Source organism: Xiphophorus couchianus, chromosome 8 (assembly GCF_001444195.1).
Source record: "Xiphophorus couchianus chromosome 8, X_couchianus-1.0, whole genome shotgun sequence".
Lineage (NCBI taxonomy): Eukaryota > Metazoa > Chordata > Actinopteri > Cyprinodontiformes > Poeciliidae > Xiphophorus > Xiphophorus couchianus.
In genome coordinates this window covers 24404599-24421791 of record NC_040235.1, presented here as the reverse complement: position 1 = coordinate 24421791, position 17193 = coordinate 24404599, and the positions used below count along the sequence as shown (strand labels likewise).

The following is a 17193-nucleotide window of genomic DNA, read 5'->3' as shown; positions in this document are numbered from 1 at the left end:
TTTTTGGCAATATGGATGTCGAGCCTGCCAAAATATGCATGCCCTACCTATTTTCCTCAAATTTTATCCTATTGCTATGAAATTCATACCAGCAGTTCATACAACTACTCTGATTATGTAGAAAAAGTTATTTCACTCTAAACTCTTTATTTATCCAAGTTAGCAGGGGATGCATTTTTTGGCAATATGGATGTCGAGCCTGCCAAAATATGCATGCCCTACCTATTTTCCTCAAATTTTATCCTATTGCTATGAAATTCATACCAACAGTTCATACAACTACTCTGATTATGTAGAAAAAGTTATTTCACTCTAAACTCTTTATTTATCCAAGTTAGCAGGGGATGCATTTTTTGGCAATATGGATGTTGAGCCTGCCAAAATATGCATGCCCTACCTATTTTCCTCAAATTTTATCCTACTGATATGAAACTTATACCAGCAATTCATAGAACAAGTGTGATTTTGTAGAAAAAGTTATTCCACTCTTAACTCTTTATTTCTCCATTTAACCAGGGGATGCATTTTACGGCAAGGCCTATCATTAGCCTGCCAAAATATGCATGCCCCCTCTATTTTCCTCAAATGTCATCCTATTGATATGACATTCATACCAGTAGCTAAGAGGATAAGTGTAATTATGTAGAAAAGGTAAAATCCCTCTTGACTCTTTATTTTTTCAAGCTAGGAGGGGGATGCATTTTTTGGCAATATCGAATTTGAGCCTGCCGATATTTGCATGCCATACCTATTTTCCCCAAATATCATCCTATTGATATAAAACTCATACCAGCAGTTAAGGGAACAAATGTGATTATGTAGAAAATGTTATTTCTTTATTATCGCTATTGCAAGGATACTGAAGGAAATAAATCTGACAATGCATCTTTGCTAAATGTAAAGCATACACAAACCATTTTTATTTTGGTTTAACATAAAAATTAAATCACTTTTTTTCATTAATTTCAACAAAAGAATATTCATAACAATAGGTTTCCTTAACTCACTTGGAGAGTCCCAAAAAGATGTGAAGAGGTGCTTGGAAGTAACAAGGTGAGAAAAACAAGAACAATTATTGTTTATTATAATAAAAAATGTCATAATTGGATAACTAGAATGTTAATTTAACATTTTATCCTCTCAACAAGGACATTTATGAGAAGCAAAGGGATGAAAGTGTCAATGTGGAAATGTGAAACAGTATAACATGCCATCCAGCAAGATGTGGTTTCATGTGGTGTGTTTGCGCTTAAAGTAAGTGCTGTTTAAATATATATATATATATATATATATATATATATATATGTATATATATATATATATATATGTATATATATATATATATACCAGTATATATATACTGCTCAAAAATAAAGGGAACACTTAAACAACACAATATAACTCCAAGTAAATCAAACTTCTGTGAAATCAAACTGTCCACTTAGGAAGCAACACTGATTGACAATCAATTTCACCTGCTGTTGTGCAAATGGAACTTTGTACAGAACAAAGTATTCAATGAGAATATTTCTTTCATTCAGATCTAGGATGTGTTATTTGAGTGTTCCCTTTATTTTTTTGAGCAGTGTATATATATACATGGATGCACATGGTCCTCCAGAATGGTTCGGTAGTCCTTGGCAGTGACGCGCCCATCTAGCACAAGTATGGGGCCAAGGGAATGCCATGATATGGCAGCCCAAACCATCACTGATCCACCCCCATGCTTCACTCTGGGCATGCAACAGTCTGGGTGGTACGCTTCTTTGGGGCTTCTCCACACTGTAACTCTCCCGGATGTGGGGAAAACAGTAAAGGTGGACTCATCAGAGAACAATACATGTTTCATATTGTCCACAGCCCAAGATTTGCGCTTCTTGCACCATTGAAACCGACGTTTGGCATTGGCACGAGTGACCAAAGGTTTGGCTATAGCAGCCCGGCCGTGTATATTGACCCTGTGGTGCTCCCGACGGACAGTTTTGGTGGAAACAGGAGAGTTGAGGTGCACATTTAATTCTGCCGTGATTTGGGCAGCCGTGGTTTTATGTTTTTATATACAGTATATATATATATACAGTACAGACCAAAAGTTTGGACACAACTGTGTGTCCAAACTTTTGGTTTGTACTGTATATACTTGACTATGATTACTTATATTTCTTATGTAATGTAGAACATTGTCTGTTTACAAATCAATTTATATAACCTTTATGTGTACTGTTCTGTCTCTTTCCACATACATGTATATCTATCTATGTCTGAAGATAGATAGAATTATATATCAATATATTGGTATACATGCTTGTTTACGTTTTTGATGTTGTGAAAAAAAGATTAATATGAAAGTGGTTTTCTAATAATCACATTGCCATTAATCTAATGCTATTTTGTAGGAGTAGAACTTTTAAGATGATGAACAGCTTTGGCTTAACAACTTAAACTGTGCATTTCTGCCTGAAATATAATGTAGTTTATGAATTATATTGCTTTATTACATGGTTGATTTATTTTAATGACAATGGAAAGAGTCTGAAATAAGTATAGCAAAAATGTTAAATTATTCATAAATGTCATGACCTCTATATGACAATCTAATACTTTGACAAATATTTTGTATTTGTAATGAGTCCGCTGTTACTCTTCTTTCTTTTTTGAAAAAAATATATTTGCCTTTACAGTTTGCAGAGTGCATACTGGAAAACAAGGACCTGAACTTTCCATCAGTAGCAGAAGCTGTTAATACCATGAGACTCAACATGTCTTCCACACTTCTCTCAGAATCAGGTATCTTTTGACATATTTTTTATTCAGTTCCTATGTGGGTGGGATACTATGTTGTGTGTAAAATCATGCACGCACAAAAAAATTGTGTTAGGTCAGCTATTTTATCTAATTAGAAATATTAAAATATTGAACTTTGCAGATGTGTGAAGTACAATCATGCTAGTGTTTATGTCAAATTCAATTAGTGAAGAACATTTCAATACACCTGGCCTTGATCTCTAATAAATAAATTACACATAACACAGCCCAATAACTGTTGAGGCAAAAAACATAATCAACAAACTTAAAATTGTTCTAGGATACAATTACACTTTTCTTGAGTAGCTTTAATGTAACTTAATAAGCAAAAGGACTTGCAGTTTGTGAAAGTACAAAACTGGAATGAGATGTATTATGTGAACCATTATATTCATTACTGTGTTTTCATAAAATTAACATTTACAAAATGACAAATTTCACAAGATGTATACACATATATATGTAGACATATTAAAATTTTCTGAATGCCATTTTTATACTTTCAGTGGCTTAAGTTGGAGAAAATTATAAAAAGGTAAACACTAAGTGATGCTTTCTTTTACCATAAATCCCAGAAATACCTTAAATACATGTGTGTTTCAATTCATGAATAGACAGACACCATGTGCGCCTGCCTAATATGCCAATATGATGTACAGTTTCTATTACTTGTATTTGTTTATGAGACCAGACATTATCAAAAAGGGATGATTAGACGACTGAGATCTACACAGAGGATTATTGTTCCACTTTCAAAAGAACACTAACAAATGGAATTATTTAAAAGAAAAAAAAATACCATTAAGATTATTTTATAACATTGATTTAAAGATGCGGTTTGTTTTTCTGTAGAGTCAGTGGAGACTCTGCAGACACTGTGGCAGTGAGGACACAGAAGATCACATGTGGGTAAGACAACAATGTAATGCAGTGAAAAATCAATTCAAGCAAACCATATACCATCCTTAAAATAGTTGCAAAGTATGTAGATATACAAAAATAAATCATAATAAAATAAATAAACACCCAAGGCAGGTAAGTGGGAAGTAGCTTAAGTTTTTTTTTTTTTTAAGTACAGTCGTAAAACATTAAACACAGTTGCTTGTGGTCCTAGAATTTTTTTTACCTCCATACATGTCAGGAACATGCTGTCATCTCCTCAAATAAAGTTCTACCAATCATATATTGATAATTAAGAAGAAGCTTTATGTTGGCAAAACCCAATATCACCTTCAGTAAACAGATAAGGAACTAAAAAAAACATTCTTTATGTTGTTATTTGACCATTTTGTATTATTTATTTACAGATCACATGTGACAGATGCAACTGGTGGTACCATCAAGGCTGCATTAAGGTCCCACAAACCGACACAGACTACTGCTGTGCAATGTGTTTATAGATTTTATGTTTGTACCAATCTAATTCGTTAATGACTGCAGTTCAGTGGATTTTCAGTTTAAACATGTGACATAATTTTTGTTGACTTAATTGGTTTTCCAAAAATTTTTGTTATGAATATTCTTTTGTTGAAATTAATGAAAAAAAGTGATTTAATTTTTATGTTAAACCAAAATAAAAATGGTTTGTGTATGCTTTACATTTAGCAAAGATGCATTGTCAGATTTATTTCCTTCAGTATCCTTGCAATAGCGATAATAAAGAAATAACATTTTCTACATAATCACATTTGTTCCCTTAACTGCTGGTATGAGTTTTATATCAATAGGATGATATTTGGGGAAAATAGGTATGGCATGCAAATATCGGCAGGCTCAAATTCGATATTGCCAAAAAATGCATCCCCCTCCTAGCTTGAAAAAATAAAGAGTCAAGAGGGATTTTACCTTTTCTACATAATTACACTTATCCTCTTAGCTACTGGTATGAATGTCATATCAATAGGATGACATTTGAGGAAAATAGAGGGGGCATGCATATTTTGGCAGGCTAATGATAGGCCTTGCCGTAAAATGCATCCCCTGGTTAAATGGAGAAATAAAGAGTTAAGAGTGGAATAACTTTTTCTACAAAATCACACTTGTTCTATGAATTGCTGGTATAAGTTTCATATCAGTAGGATAATATTTGAGGAAAATAGGTAGGGCATGCATATTTTGGCAGGCTCAACATCCATATTGCCACAAAATGCATCCCCTGCTAACTTGGATAAATAAAGAGTTTAGAGTGAAATAACTTTTTCTACATAATCAGAGTAGTTGTATGAACTGCTGGTATGAATTTCATAGCAATAGGATAAAATTTGAGGAAAATAGAGGGGGCATGCATATTTTGGCAGGCTCGACATCCATATTGCCAAAAAATGCATCCCCTGCTAAAATGGAGAAATAAAGAGTTAAGAGTGGAATAACTTTTTCTACATAATCACACTTGTTCTATGAACTGCTGGTATAAGTTTCATATCAGTAGGACAATATTTGAGAAAAATAGAGGGGGCATGCATATTTTGGCAGGCTAATAATAGGCTCTGCCAAAAAATGCATCCCCTGCTAAAATGGATAAATAAAGAGTTTAGAGTGAAATAACTTTTTCTACATAATCAGAGTAGTTGTATGAACTACTGGTATGAATTTCATAGCAATAGGATAATATTTGAGGAAAATAGAGGGGGCATGCATATTTTGGCAGGCTAATAATAGGCTTTGCCAAAAAATGCATCCCCTGCTAAAATGGAGAAATACAGAGTTATGAGTGGAATAACTTTTTCTACAAAATCACACTTGTTCAATGAACTGCTGATATAAGTTTTATATCAATAGGATAAAATTTGAGGAAAATAGATAGGGCATGCATATTTTGGCAGGCTCGACATCCATATTGCCACAAAATGCATCCCCTGCTAAAATGGAGAAATACAGAGTTATGAGTGGAATAACTTTTTCTACATAATCACACTTGTTCTATGAATTGCTGGTATAAGTTTCATATCAGTAGGACAATATTTGAGAAAAATAGATAGGGCATGCATATTTTGGCAGGCTCGACATCCATATTGCCAAAAAATGCATCCCCTGCTAACTTGGATAAATAAAGAGTTTAGAGTGAAATAGCTTTTTCTACATAAATAGAGTAGTTGTATGAACTTTTGGTATGAATTTCATAGCAATAGGATAAAATTTGAGGAAAATAGAGGGGGCATGCATATTTTGGCAGGCTCGACATCCATATTGCCAAAAAATGCATCCCCTGCTAAAATGGAGAAATACAGAGTTATGAGTGGAATAACTTTTTCTACATAATCACACTTGTTCTATGAACAGCTGGTATAAGTTTCATATCAGTAGGACAATATTTGAGAAAAATAGAGGGGGCATGCATATTTTGGCAGGCTAATAATAGGCTTTGCCAAAAAATGCATCCCCTGCTAACTTGGATAAATAAAGAGTTTAGAGTGAAATAACTTTTTCTACATAATCAGAGTAGTTGTATGAACTACTGGTATGAATTTCATAGCAATAGGATAAAATTTGAGGAAAATAGGTAGGGCATGCATATTTTGGCAGGCTCGACATCCATATTGCCAAAAAATGCATCCCCTGCTAACTTGGATAAATAAAGAGTTTAGAGTGAAATAACTTTTTCTACATAAGCAGAGTAGTTGTATGAACTTCTGGTATGAATTTCATAGCAATAGGATAAAATTTGAGGAAAATAGGTAGGGCATGCATATTTTTGGCAGGCTCGACATCCATATTGCCAAAAAATGCATCCCCTGCTAACTTGGATAAATAAAGAGTTTAGAGTGAAATAACTTTTTCTACATAATCAGAGTAGTTGTATGAACTGCTGGTATGAATTTCATAGCAATAGGATAATATTTGAGGAAAATAGAGGGGGCATGCATATTTTGGCAGGCTAATGATAGGCCTTGCCGTAAAATGCATCCCCTGGTTAAATGGAGAAATAAAGAGTTAAGAGTGGAATAACTTTTCTACATAATCACACTTGTTCTATGAACTGCTGGTATAAGTTTCATATCAATAGGATAATATTTGAGGAAAATAGAGGGGGCATGCATATTGTGGCAGGCTAATAATAGGCTCTGCAAAAATGCATCCCCTGCTAAAATGGAGAAATACAGAGTTATGAGTGGAATAACTTTTTCTACATAATCACACTTGTTCTATGAACTGCTGGTATAAGTTTCATATCAATATTATAATGTTTGAGGAAAATAGAGGGGGCATGCATATTTTGGCAGGCTAATAATAGGCTTTGCCGTAAAATGCATCCCCTGCTAAAATGGAGAAATACAGAGTTAAGAGTGATTTTACCTTTTCTACGTAATGACACTTGTTCTCTGAGCTACTTCTGTAAAGTTTCATATCAACAGGACAATAGACAGGGGATACAAATATTGGCAGGCTCAGAAATTAAAATCATCCCCCCTACATTAATAGACTAGACAGTAAAGGGTGATATAAAATATTCTACACAACGGGCTTCTGTTTTGTAATGCTTTAAGCCATTGTGTCAAAAGAAAAATCGGGGAATTTCAAGCCATCTGCGGAGACCATTTTCATCAGACGCTGACTGAAAAACGTTCGACTCAGATGTTTCAATAAAGCTATAAAAACCGTATTTATTTCAATTAATCTGCGAAATAAAACCCACCGTTTTATGTCTTACATGATTAAGAAACGTGATAATGTTACGAATATCTTCAAAAATGTCCTCTTCGGTCATATTTCAGTCCGTTTTCTCATCAATATACGAGAGTTTAGAGCGATGCGCGCTCCCGCGACAGGGGATGCAATTCTCGGCAGGCATGCATTTCTGGGCATAACACCCTCCGTACTCTCGCTCTGTCCCCGTATCCTTTGTTGTCCTCAGAGGGAGTCAGGAGGTGATGCTGCTGCGCGGCAGAGCCGAGTGCTGTTAGTTCTGGCTGCGGTCCAGCTGCCAGAGAGCGTGCCTGTGTGCTATGTTGCTTTTTTGCATCAATGTACTAAAGGTGGCTGGTGTTGTCAGTGGTCCAAGCACGGTTTGAGATCAAAAAAGCGACTTAAAAGCTCTGTGCATCCCATCGGCAGCGTTTGAGGATTGCTGGCTGTTCAGTTTCAGCCAAAAGAGTACATATACGGTATGAGAGAAAGTGGAAATGTAGTTACTCTTCTTCATTTTCTTCAAAAGGAAGGTGCTTCATCTATGCAGTTAAGGAGAGTTCAGGTCTCTAACCATCTGCATGGCAGCTGGATTTATTACAGGAGAGCAAGAGATTGACATTACAGTCCCAATGTCTCTGTAGAAATGAATTCTCATGCAAATTTTTAGCACATTTTTAAAATGCTGCAATAAAACAAAAAGAAAGAGACAGAGTAGAGGTGTTTCCTTCTACTAGTTTGGAGCGAATCAACCAGGCTCCACAAAGTGTGATTTGGTCACATGTTGACTCTACTCATGGCTGTAAAGAACAAGATGTAGAGTTTGCAAACTGGCATGCACTACACATCTCAGCAGAATAAAGAGAGTTTGCCCCTCCAGGCTGGAGATGTGGACTTTTTGTCCAGGTTTTGTGCTTCTGGTAAAGCACAGACCCACCAGTGGATGGGAGCGTTCCCCCAATCCTATCCCAGTCAGGATTGCCTCTCGCCAGCCCCTCCATGCTGCAACCCACTAGTGGATGGGGAAGTTTGTCATGTCAAAATTTATTTGGCAATTGCATTCCCATCTCCCCTTTAGCATATTAACTCTTTTTTTTTGTGGAAAAGTCAAAAAACACCTCAAGCGAGCGCAAAGACATTTTTGCTAAATTGATCATGTAATTTCTAATTTTGCCATTTCCATCTAACCTTTTTTAACGTGATACTTCAAAAAAGCACATTGGAAAGCGTTGATGGAAACGTGGCTAGCAAAACTAGCTCCACTAGCTCTTGAAAACTAGTGGAGAAGCTAAGAGAGGAATGTTTAAAATGTTTTGGTTTGTTTCATATTGATGTCAAAATTGAAGAAAAATATGGAGAAATAAAAAAAAAATGTTGCAGCAAAAACATAAATAAATAAATAAAATAAAACACCTGGAAAAATGTGAGCAAGATTGTTCCTGAAAGACCTGAAACAAGAATACAGTTATACATGATACTGCAATAGCATAAGTGGAGGTAAAAATGATACATGGTTCTCTTTTGTTTGTTTTTATTAAATATATAAAAAAATTCTGCTTTGCTAAATATCTAAAGCTCAGTCAAAATGGCTAGATTGGGTCGACTGTGACTAAGCCAGAAGAAACATTAAATTGGAAAGAAATGTTTTTGAGTCCAACTTTGTTCTCGCCACTTGTGGTCGTGCCCATTGGGTAAAGCACTAAAACATAAGTTGCCTGCAAATTTGTGTAACGTTACATGAACGAGTGTAAAAAAAACATTGACGCAAATGTCATTGATTAGTCACACGATGAGGTTTCTCGCTGTGACGTTACAAGTTTAAAAGTTTACAGGGTATAAAGATTATTTTAAACATTTGAAACCAAAATTTAATCTGTAAAAACATTTTTTTATTTTTATTTTTTTTTAACTGCACCTATTTTGGTGCCTCTGAAAGTCGCACAATATTGACTTCCGTCAGGTTCTGCTGGTGTTCGCTAAGGAGGACAGCCAGAGCGATGCCTTCTGGTGGGCCTGCGACCGCGCCGGCTTCCGGTGCAACATCGCGCGGACGCCCGAGTCTGCCGTCGAGTGTTTCCTGGACAAGCACCACGAGATCATCGTCATTGACGGACGTCACTCGCGCTACTTTGAGCCCGAAGCCGTCTGCCGGTGAGTCTGGACTCAAATAAATGGGAGGAGACGGGATATTTATAGAAAAAGTACTTCTCTGTCTTTTAAAATGTGAACATGTTTCAATTCCCAAACCTGAAAACAGGACGCCAGAGAGAATCTATTCATTGAGTTTTATCCAATATGTTGTAACTTCTGCTGATTTAATTTCTTTTTTCTTTTTTTTTTTTTTAACCTGAATCTTGTTAAGCGTCTCGAGTTTAGCTTTTCTGAAAGCAGATGCTCCGTGAGGGCTCGTTGGCGCCATCTTGTGTTCACTGGAGGCACCAGCAACACAATGAACCGCAAAAGAGCCCTGAGCCCAAAGCTTAACACTTTTGGGGTTTGTTTTTTTTTTCATTTTAAAAAGGATAAATAAAGGTGCTATGAGCCAAAAGAGGCTAACGGAAATATGTGGTAAACTAAGAATCACTAAGCAGTGAGTTAATTTGCTGACAAGAGCTGCTCTACGTCTAGTGCTGTAGCAGCTGTTAAGTTCATGCTGGTGTGTGTTTCTGTCCCCTCTTGCTTTGTGGCATGCATGAGGATTTATTCCGAGGGTATTTTTAGTTCCCTATTTTTCACAGTTTTCCCCTTCCTGCCGGGCTTTCCAGGAGTATTTTGGACATGTTGACTTAATGTGAGATCCGTGTCTGGATTTAGTGCAACACTCGAAGCGCAGACTAATGAACACAGGCAAAATTGACCAAAATTCACCACCATGTATTTATTGTGATTTATTGTGCGTCCTTTGGAAATTTTCCCAAGAAACTGATCCATTAGTCTCCCCTGTCCTGTGATAACCACAGTCCTTGCTCCTGCTGTGCCTGGCCTCTAACGCTCCCTTCCTTCATAAAATTTTTTCCCTTCTATCTCCATCTCCCCTGAGGAGTTCTGCCATCATCCGTTCCCTCCGTCGCTCCTTTTTGTGCTCCATCACTGTCGACTCGTTGCTTCTCCACCTCCAGACCGCTTTCCCACACTTCCTGCCAGCTGTGTGGACTCGGTGGCCAAAACCTCCGAAGCGCAAGCCGCATTTGGTGTTTCTGTGTTAAACACAGAAATGTTCTGTCCTTCTTCTCCGGCAGTGACATCACCCCCGTTCTGCCCACATGTCCGTCCCGCACCTCGGTCCAAGCCACCTCGCCAACGTCCAGCGTCAGAGTTTAATGATGTGTTGTTGATTCGCCTGCTGAGTTTTTATTGTGCTTCATTTTCAGGATGATCCGCGCCACAAAGCCCTCGGAAAGCACAGTTATACTTGCTGTCGTACCACAAAAGTAAGCTTTACATTTTTATTTGTACCTGTATGCAGGTTATAGGTGTATCTGAAAAGTACTATATATTTTTATACAATCACAAGGTTTAATGTACATTTTGGGGATTTTATGGAATATGTAAATTTCTGTGAAGTAGACGGAAAAGGATTTGAAGTGTTTAGTTGTCTTTGGACTGTTTTAACATTCATATACAACTCCTTTACTCTACCCTAAAAGCCAAACCCCTTTTACTACATCTTACTTCATACTGGGGGTCTGGACCCTTGGCTATTGAGAAACGATTGGTTGGAATCTGTTGAATTCTTAAACGATTGGATCTGATTATAACGTCCAACATTTGACCAGATCCATTGGGAAGGAAGCTATTTATGCTACGAACCTTACCAAAAATTGCGTGCCACCTCATTTGCTATTAACAGAGCCAACAAAAAAATTTAACTTTTGCCAAACTCCATAGGGAGTTGAACCACAACATTCCAACCAGCAATAAAATGCCTTAAATATTCATTTTGCTTCAACTTTAATTGCTCAATATTTGGAAGGGACTGACTGGCTTTGTTCACTTCCTCTGTTGCCTTCGCCAATTCTAAATTAGTTGTTCACAACTCCTCCTTCTTTCGTTGCTCATTGGCCAGGATGAAATGCATCTTGAGAAATTGAGCTCAATGGGACAAATCTCTGGAGCTTGAGAAAAAGCCATGAGAGTGAAAGCTACAAAACAGAGGTATAGACTTAGCATATTCATGCGTTAGAGTAGTCCATCTGCCATTAATCAATTAGAACTAAATCTAATTGAAACTAAATTTTTTTTTTTAAATCATGTCCACAGCTGTTCTCCATCCAAACTGATTGGACTTGAGCTATTTTGAACCAGAGTAGACAAAAATTATAGTCTAATTGTACATAAACGGTAGACATACTCCAAACGTAGGTGGTTCCACAGAGTATTGAAACATGTACTCCACACTTTTCAGATTTTTATTTGTAAATAATTGAAACCATGTATGAATTTTGTTTAGTTTGTTTTTTTGTCAATTACATAAAACCCCTATTATACACAATGAAGTGTGACTGTAAAGAGATTAAAATGTGTAAAGGTATAAACTCTGCTGCAAGGTAAGCTGTTAGCTTTTCTTGGTCTTTGTGTTTACTGTAGGTTTGGTTCTGTTGTGTTTTTGATAAATACACACTGCAATGATTGTTCTCTGCCAATACACAGACTCCCGGACCAAGAGGAACCATCCGTTCTCCCTCTCCTCTGCGCTGGATTTAGCAGAGTATGTCCAACCATTTTACCTCCTCTCCTAGCTGTTTTTTTTTTTTTTTTGCATGCTACTCAAGGGCTTACTTTAATAGAAAACTAGAGCCTGCAAAAATAGAAGCATGACTGTCACTCTGAGTGCGAGTTGTGTCACCTGTCGTGCTAAACGCTGTGAAAATGACGTGGGTGGTTTCTAAACAAGTCGCAGTTGAGCGGATCCTGTCTCACCCCATTCTCCTCTCATCCCTCTGCCTCTCCTTCAAACACCACCTAACCCGGGTCGGACTCCAGAGGTTCGTGGAGAACAGCAGCGTGTCAGCGTGCTATAACGAACTCATCCAGACCGAACATGGAGAGGTGTGCTGCCAGTTCAAACTCAGGTACGGCACACGGACAGATGTAGGCAGTTTTGGAGCAATGTTTAAACTACATGTTTAGAATCGTTGGCCATTTTGAGTTACAGAAGGTTCACTCATTTATAGGGCCTGCAACTCTGTCTTTACGGCCTTGGAGTACTGCCAAGAGGCCGTGGAAATCACCAGTGAGGATCACATCATTCAGGTGGGATTTACATTACATCTATCTGTCGGTCCTTATCTTTAGCTATCTCTATTTACAATTATCTTTAGCTATCTCTTTCTAAATTATATTTAGCTTTAGCTATTCATCTTCACATCTTTCTCTGTCTCTATATCTCTTATCTCTCTCTTTCTCTCTTTCTAACTGTCTATTCAACTACCTCTTACATACATTCCTGTTTGTATGAAAACGCCGTATGGCTAACATTTATGCTAGCCTAGCTGTTCTGTCTATTTAAGATAGCTAGCAAAAAAAGCACCATAACACTTGAATAAAACGTCTGACTTTTCACTCTTTCATCCCTTAACTGAGAACCATTAGCACATTTAGTTCAATTATTAATAGTTGATTAATCCATTATTATTTAGCCATATTAGTGGTACCTACTAATGGTTTATTAGCTGTTTACTGCTTTAAAAATAACAGTTTCAGTAACTGTTTATTAGTAATGTATGAGGAGCTCATAAAATAGTAACTTAGCTTCTAGTAATTATTATTATGGATTTATTAAGGGCTTAATTCTTGTTATTAGTTGATTTATTAACTATTCACTGATTGTGATTATTAAATAAAAAAACTATTTCTTGGTAAAACATAAAAAATGTTCTATGAATTGTGATTAATGTTATAGGTATATTAGGTTCTGCTAGCCTAATCAGTGTGTGGGTCATTTATGGAGGGACCCTAATTGTAAAATAGTAAATATTTCAGTTTTAATTAACTAATTACTAATATAAACCTTTGTTATTATTACTGCCTACTAATGTATTTTTAAGTGGTCACATCTTTGATAACTGTTTTGCTTAACTCTTTATTAGCTATTTATTTATAGAGGTATCAAGAAATTTCAGGCCTTTTTAGTCATGTCATTGATACTAGTTTGTTGCTTAATTTGGATTTGTCCATTTTTAACTTCACCAGTAAATTAACATCCAATAATCAAAGAGATGTTAGCAGGAAAATGGTCGTCCATCCTGTGTCTCTAACCTCTCTGTGGTTGTGACCCAGTATGTGAACCCGGCCTTTGAGAGGATGATGGGATACCACAGGGGGGAGTTGATTGGAAAAGAACTGACCGAACTTCCCAAGAGCGACAAGAACAGAGCCGATCTACTCGATACAATCAACACCTGCATCAAAAAAGGCAAAGTGAGTTTTGGATCCATCTGTCAATCCGCTGCTATTGAGCTTGTAAACCCAGGAGGGTTTTTAATCGGCCCGGTTGCTCTGTCGTGTCTGAAGGAATGGCAAGGCATTTACTTTGCCAGGAAGAAGTCAGGCGACAGCATTCAGCAGCAAGTGAAGATACTGCCTGTCATCGGCCAGGGAGGGTGAGATAAATCTACTCAATCCAAGAATAGCTTCTGCAGCTTAACAAGAGATTTGAAAATCTCTGACAGATTCCTTCTGCCAACAGAAAAATCCGACATTTCGTAGCCATCAAGCGAGCTCATACCGACAACAACAATCAGGTGATTACGCTTTTTTCCTCTCAGTTCTCTGCGCTTCCTTCATGTGGCTACAGATTTTCGAGTTTTGAGCTGCTATCTTGGGAATTCAGACTTTCATACACCAGAAAGTTGGATTAACAGACTTGATTTAGCCTTTTCAGTTTAGGTTTGGAGATAGGTAGAGTTACAATGATGTACAACGTAAGTCTATTAATTATTATTTGCTGCTTTATGAGTACCACTCAACTGGGTTACACAACCTCAGGAAAAATGATTTTTGCTGGCAGAGAAAAATGGAGTTCCAGAAAAAAGATGTTACTTCTAACTTTATACACAACAAGACATGACTACTGCCAGACCTGTAGCCTGGCAGCTAAACTTAAAGATCTCAAAGACATCATGGTCCAGTCTAAAAAATAGATGAGAAGCAAATCCATTGATAACTATTAATCTGAAAAAGGTTACAAAGTTATTTCCAATGTTTTTTGGACTCCAGTGAACCATTATCCACAAAGGAGGGAAACAGGACAGGAGTGAACCTTCCCAGGACTTGATTGGGAAGGTTCAAGTCCTGGGAACCTCCAGGAGTGTATCAAAAACTCATCCATTGGGTCACATAGAAATTTGAATGGCATCTGATCAGGCATTGAATTACTTGTCAATGATTCAGCAATTAGAAAGAGACCAGAGAAAAGAGTTCCAAGGAAAAAACACTACAGACCAAAAACAAGTCAAAGCCTCGTCTCACCATAAGACTTTTTGAGAAAATATTCTGCAAATTGATGAGACAAAAGTGTAGACTTAATGTTTGTGACGGCTTACAGATCTGAAATATCTAGAAGTAAATCGACAAATCAAAACAGAAGAAAAGGGACCAATATTCTTTCACTGCATGGCAAAAAGTTCTCTGATTTATATTGTTTGAAGTGCTAATTTTAGTTAGCGCTTGAAATTAAACCTAAATTGTCAAGTTTAAATACAATATCTTTGGGGGAGGGAGGATAGCCTGACATGCTTCCAGGACCACAGAGCACCATGCGGCTATCATGAAGCATACGTGTTGCTGCCCTCAGCTGAGCTGCAGGCCAATACCGTCATACCATGCTAAGCTACAGCTAAGCACCAGTATCTCCCTCTAAGGCCCATGAAGTCTAGAAACCGGGTGCCAAAGCTATTTATACCTTTATACCTGGCGCAGAGAGCAGCTTTAGCTCATCGTTCTGTTTCATGCACAAGGTGAGTCGGCGGCTCGCCAAAGACAAATTATTACAAACCATTCCAGCTTTTTGGGGAATGAAAATTCTTAGACAAGGTAGCAACTGATCCCAACTTTGAACTGTTTCTCACAAAATGTATTTCATTTCAAATTTGATTCAAATAATCTCCTTCTTTTTTTCTTTTTTAGCAATAGCAACATATTTTCTAAATTTTCCACCTGAAAATTTCAATTAAAATCCTTTACATTGTGTTCATAGATACACGTTGATCATTACATAACTGTGCTTGTTTGTTTGTCCGTGCTGTGCAGAGGCACAGTGAGTCACTGGGTGAGGAAAATCTTCTATAACCAGATTAGAGGTCCTGCACATCCATAACTACATAACCTTGGCGTGACAAACACGGCGTACCGAACAAACTGTCAGCCGCATGCGTGAGCTACAAGTTTGAACATAGAAGCAGTAATCTGAATTAATCTCTTTCAATGCCGTCGAAACGACAAGAGAATCGCTGAGCAGCTGGAATTATGGGACACATCTACAATAACATTGTGACCACTGCAGTTAGGACTGGCTTAGGTACTAGCAATGAGGTACTGACCTGATGTTGATTGGGTTTAGTCCTACCAATAGCAGGTTTGATCGAAAACAACACTCTTGATCTGTCTAGTGATGTAGGGAAGGAGTTGAGCTCTGGTTTATCGCTTTCTGTCAGGTCCTCAAAATGAACAAGGAAGACAGATGCAGCGGGGACCATTCTCAATCAGGTAACTAACTACTGTGTTTTCATTCTTGTTTACATGGACAGATGCTTTTTACCAACCTGAAATGTAAGGTTGTAATTTATTCTGCGCGACACTAAAAGGCGGATGAATAAAGCTGTTTTCGGATAGTAAACCTGAGTTTAAATCTGCTCCTCACTCTCAGCCTAGACACAGAGTCGGATCTGTGCAGACGGCCTGAAGTGCAAATCAACAAATCGCTAAATGCAACTACAAATTTAAAAACACAATATTAGCTAAGCATAATTACAATGTAAAAAAAAAACATGCAATTTTTGACAATTTTGGAGTTTTTGACAATTCAAACTTTTCAAAACTTTCAAAAGCCCTAAATGTTTGACTGTTGGTACTCAGAAAATGTTCGTAAGTCAAAAATGTTCGACTTTTGTTTAACAAGAATTTCCAAGTTTTTTCTAAAACAATTTTGAGCGCAATCTCACAAATTTGAGTGTTTCTTGCAAATTTTCGACTTTTATGTCTCCGACATTTCCTCGTGTTTTTCTTGGAAATTTCTGAGAATAATCTAAAAATGTTTTAGTTTTTTGGTAGAAATGTATGCCTTTTTTCTTTTCCCATCTGCAACAGCCTTAATCCGCCGTCGTATTTATCAAGTAAACTGTTTCAAGTAAGAAAAAAAGACAAAAACATTTATCTTCTGGACTTGATGGGTGGGACTGCTTCTGTATGCACTTAGTCCAATCTGCTTTGTGAATCCAGTGCAGAAATGAATTAAATAGTGGCAGTTAAACAGTTGCAAAAAACAGAGGAGAAAAATCAATTTCTAGTTATATTTGAAGTCACAGATAACATCTGAAACTGCAGATCTAAAGAGTAACTAAAAGAAAACTACATTATCGATTAAAATTTTTTTAGTCTCAAATAACATTTCTATTAATGAAACAGCCACAATGCGTGTCTATCTGCATTTAACATCTTCACTTCCTGTACAGAGTGTCATTCACTGCGACACAGGGACAGACGGAAAGATTCGATCGACGCCAGATCGGTTGGTTCCCGTGGCAGCGACGGTAGGTCCGTTCAGAG

General features: G+C 37.1%; 1 protein-coding gene and 1 long non-coding RNA gene across 6 annotated transcripts in view; both read left to right on the top strand.

Moving 5' to 3' along the window:
* Positions 1-17193, top strand: part of pde8b (phosphodiesterase 8B) — a 54748-nt gene that overhangs the window by 22170 nt on the left and 15385 nt on the right. For all 5 annotated transcript variants that reach the window (XR_003596475.1, XM_028024987.1, XM_028024988.1 and 2 more), the window contains exons 3-12: positions 9389-9579; positions 10800-10859; positions 12079-12136; positions 12412-12500; positions 12603-12681; positions 13708-13848; positions 13942-14030; positions 14117-14171; positions 16083-16134; positions 17100-17177. Coding sequence is in view for 4 of the 5 variants with exons in the window: in XM_028024987.1 (XP_027880788.1) it covers positions 9389-9579; positions 10800-10859; positions 12079-12136; positions 12412-12500; positions 12603-12681; positions 13708-13848; positions 13942-14030; positions 14117-14171; positions 16083-16134; positions 17100-17177 (892 nt within the window). In the remaining variant the exon portion in view is untranslated. The remainder of the gene's footprint in view (positions 1-9388; positions 9580-10799; positions 10860-12078; positions 12137-12411; positions 12501-12602; positions 12682-13707; positions 13849-13941; positions 14031-14116; positions 14172-16082; positions 16135-17099; positions 17178-17193) is intronic.
* Positions 1217-4337, top strand: LOC114149276 (uncharacterized). The gene is made up of 3 exons (XR_003596476.1): positions 1217-1254; positions 2682-2787; positions 3658-4337. It is a non-coding gene; the product is annotated as an uncharacterized LOC114149276 (long non-coding RNA).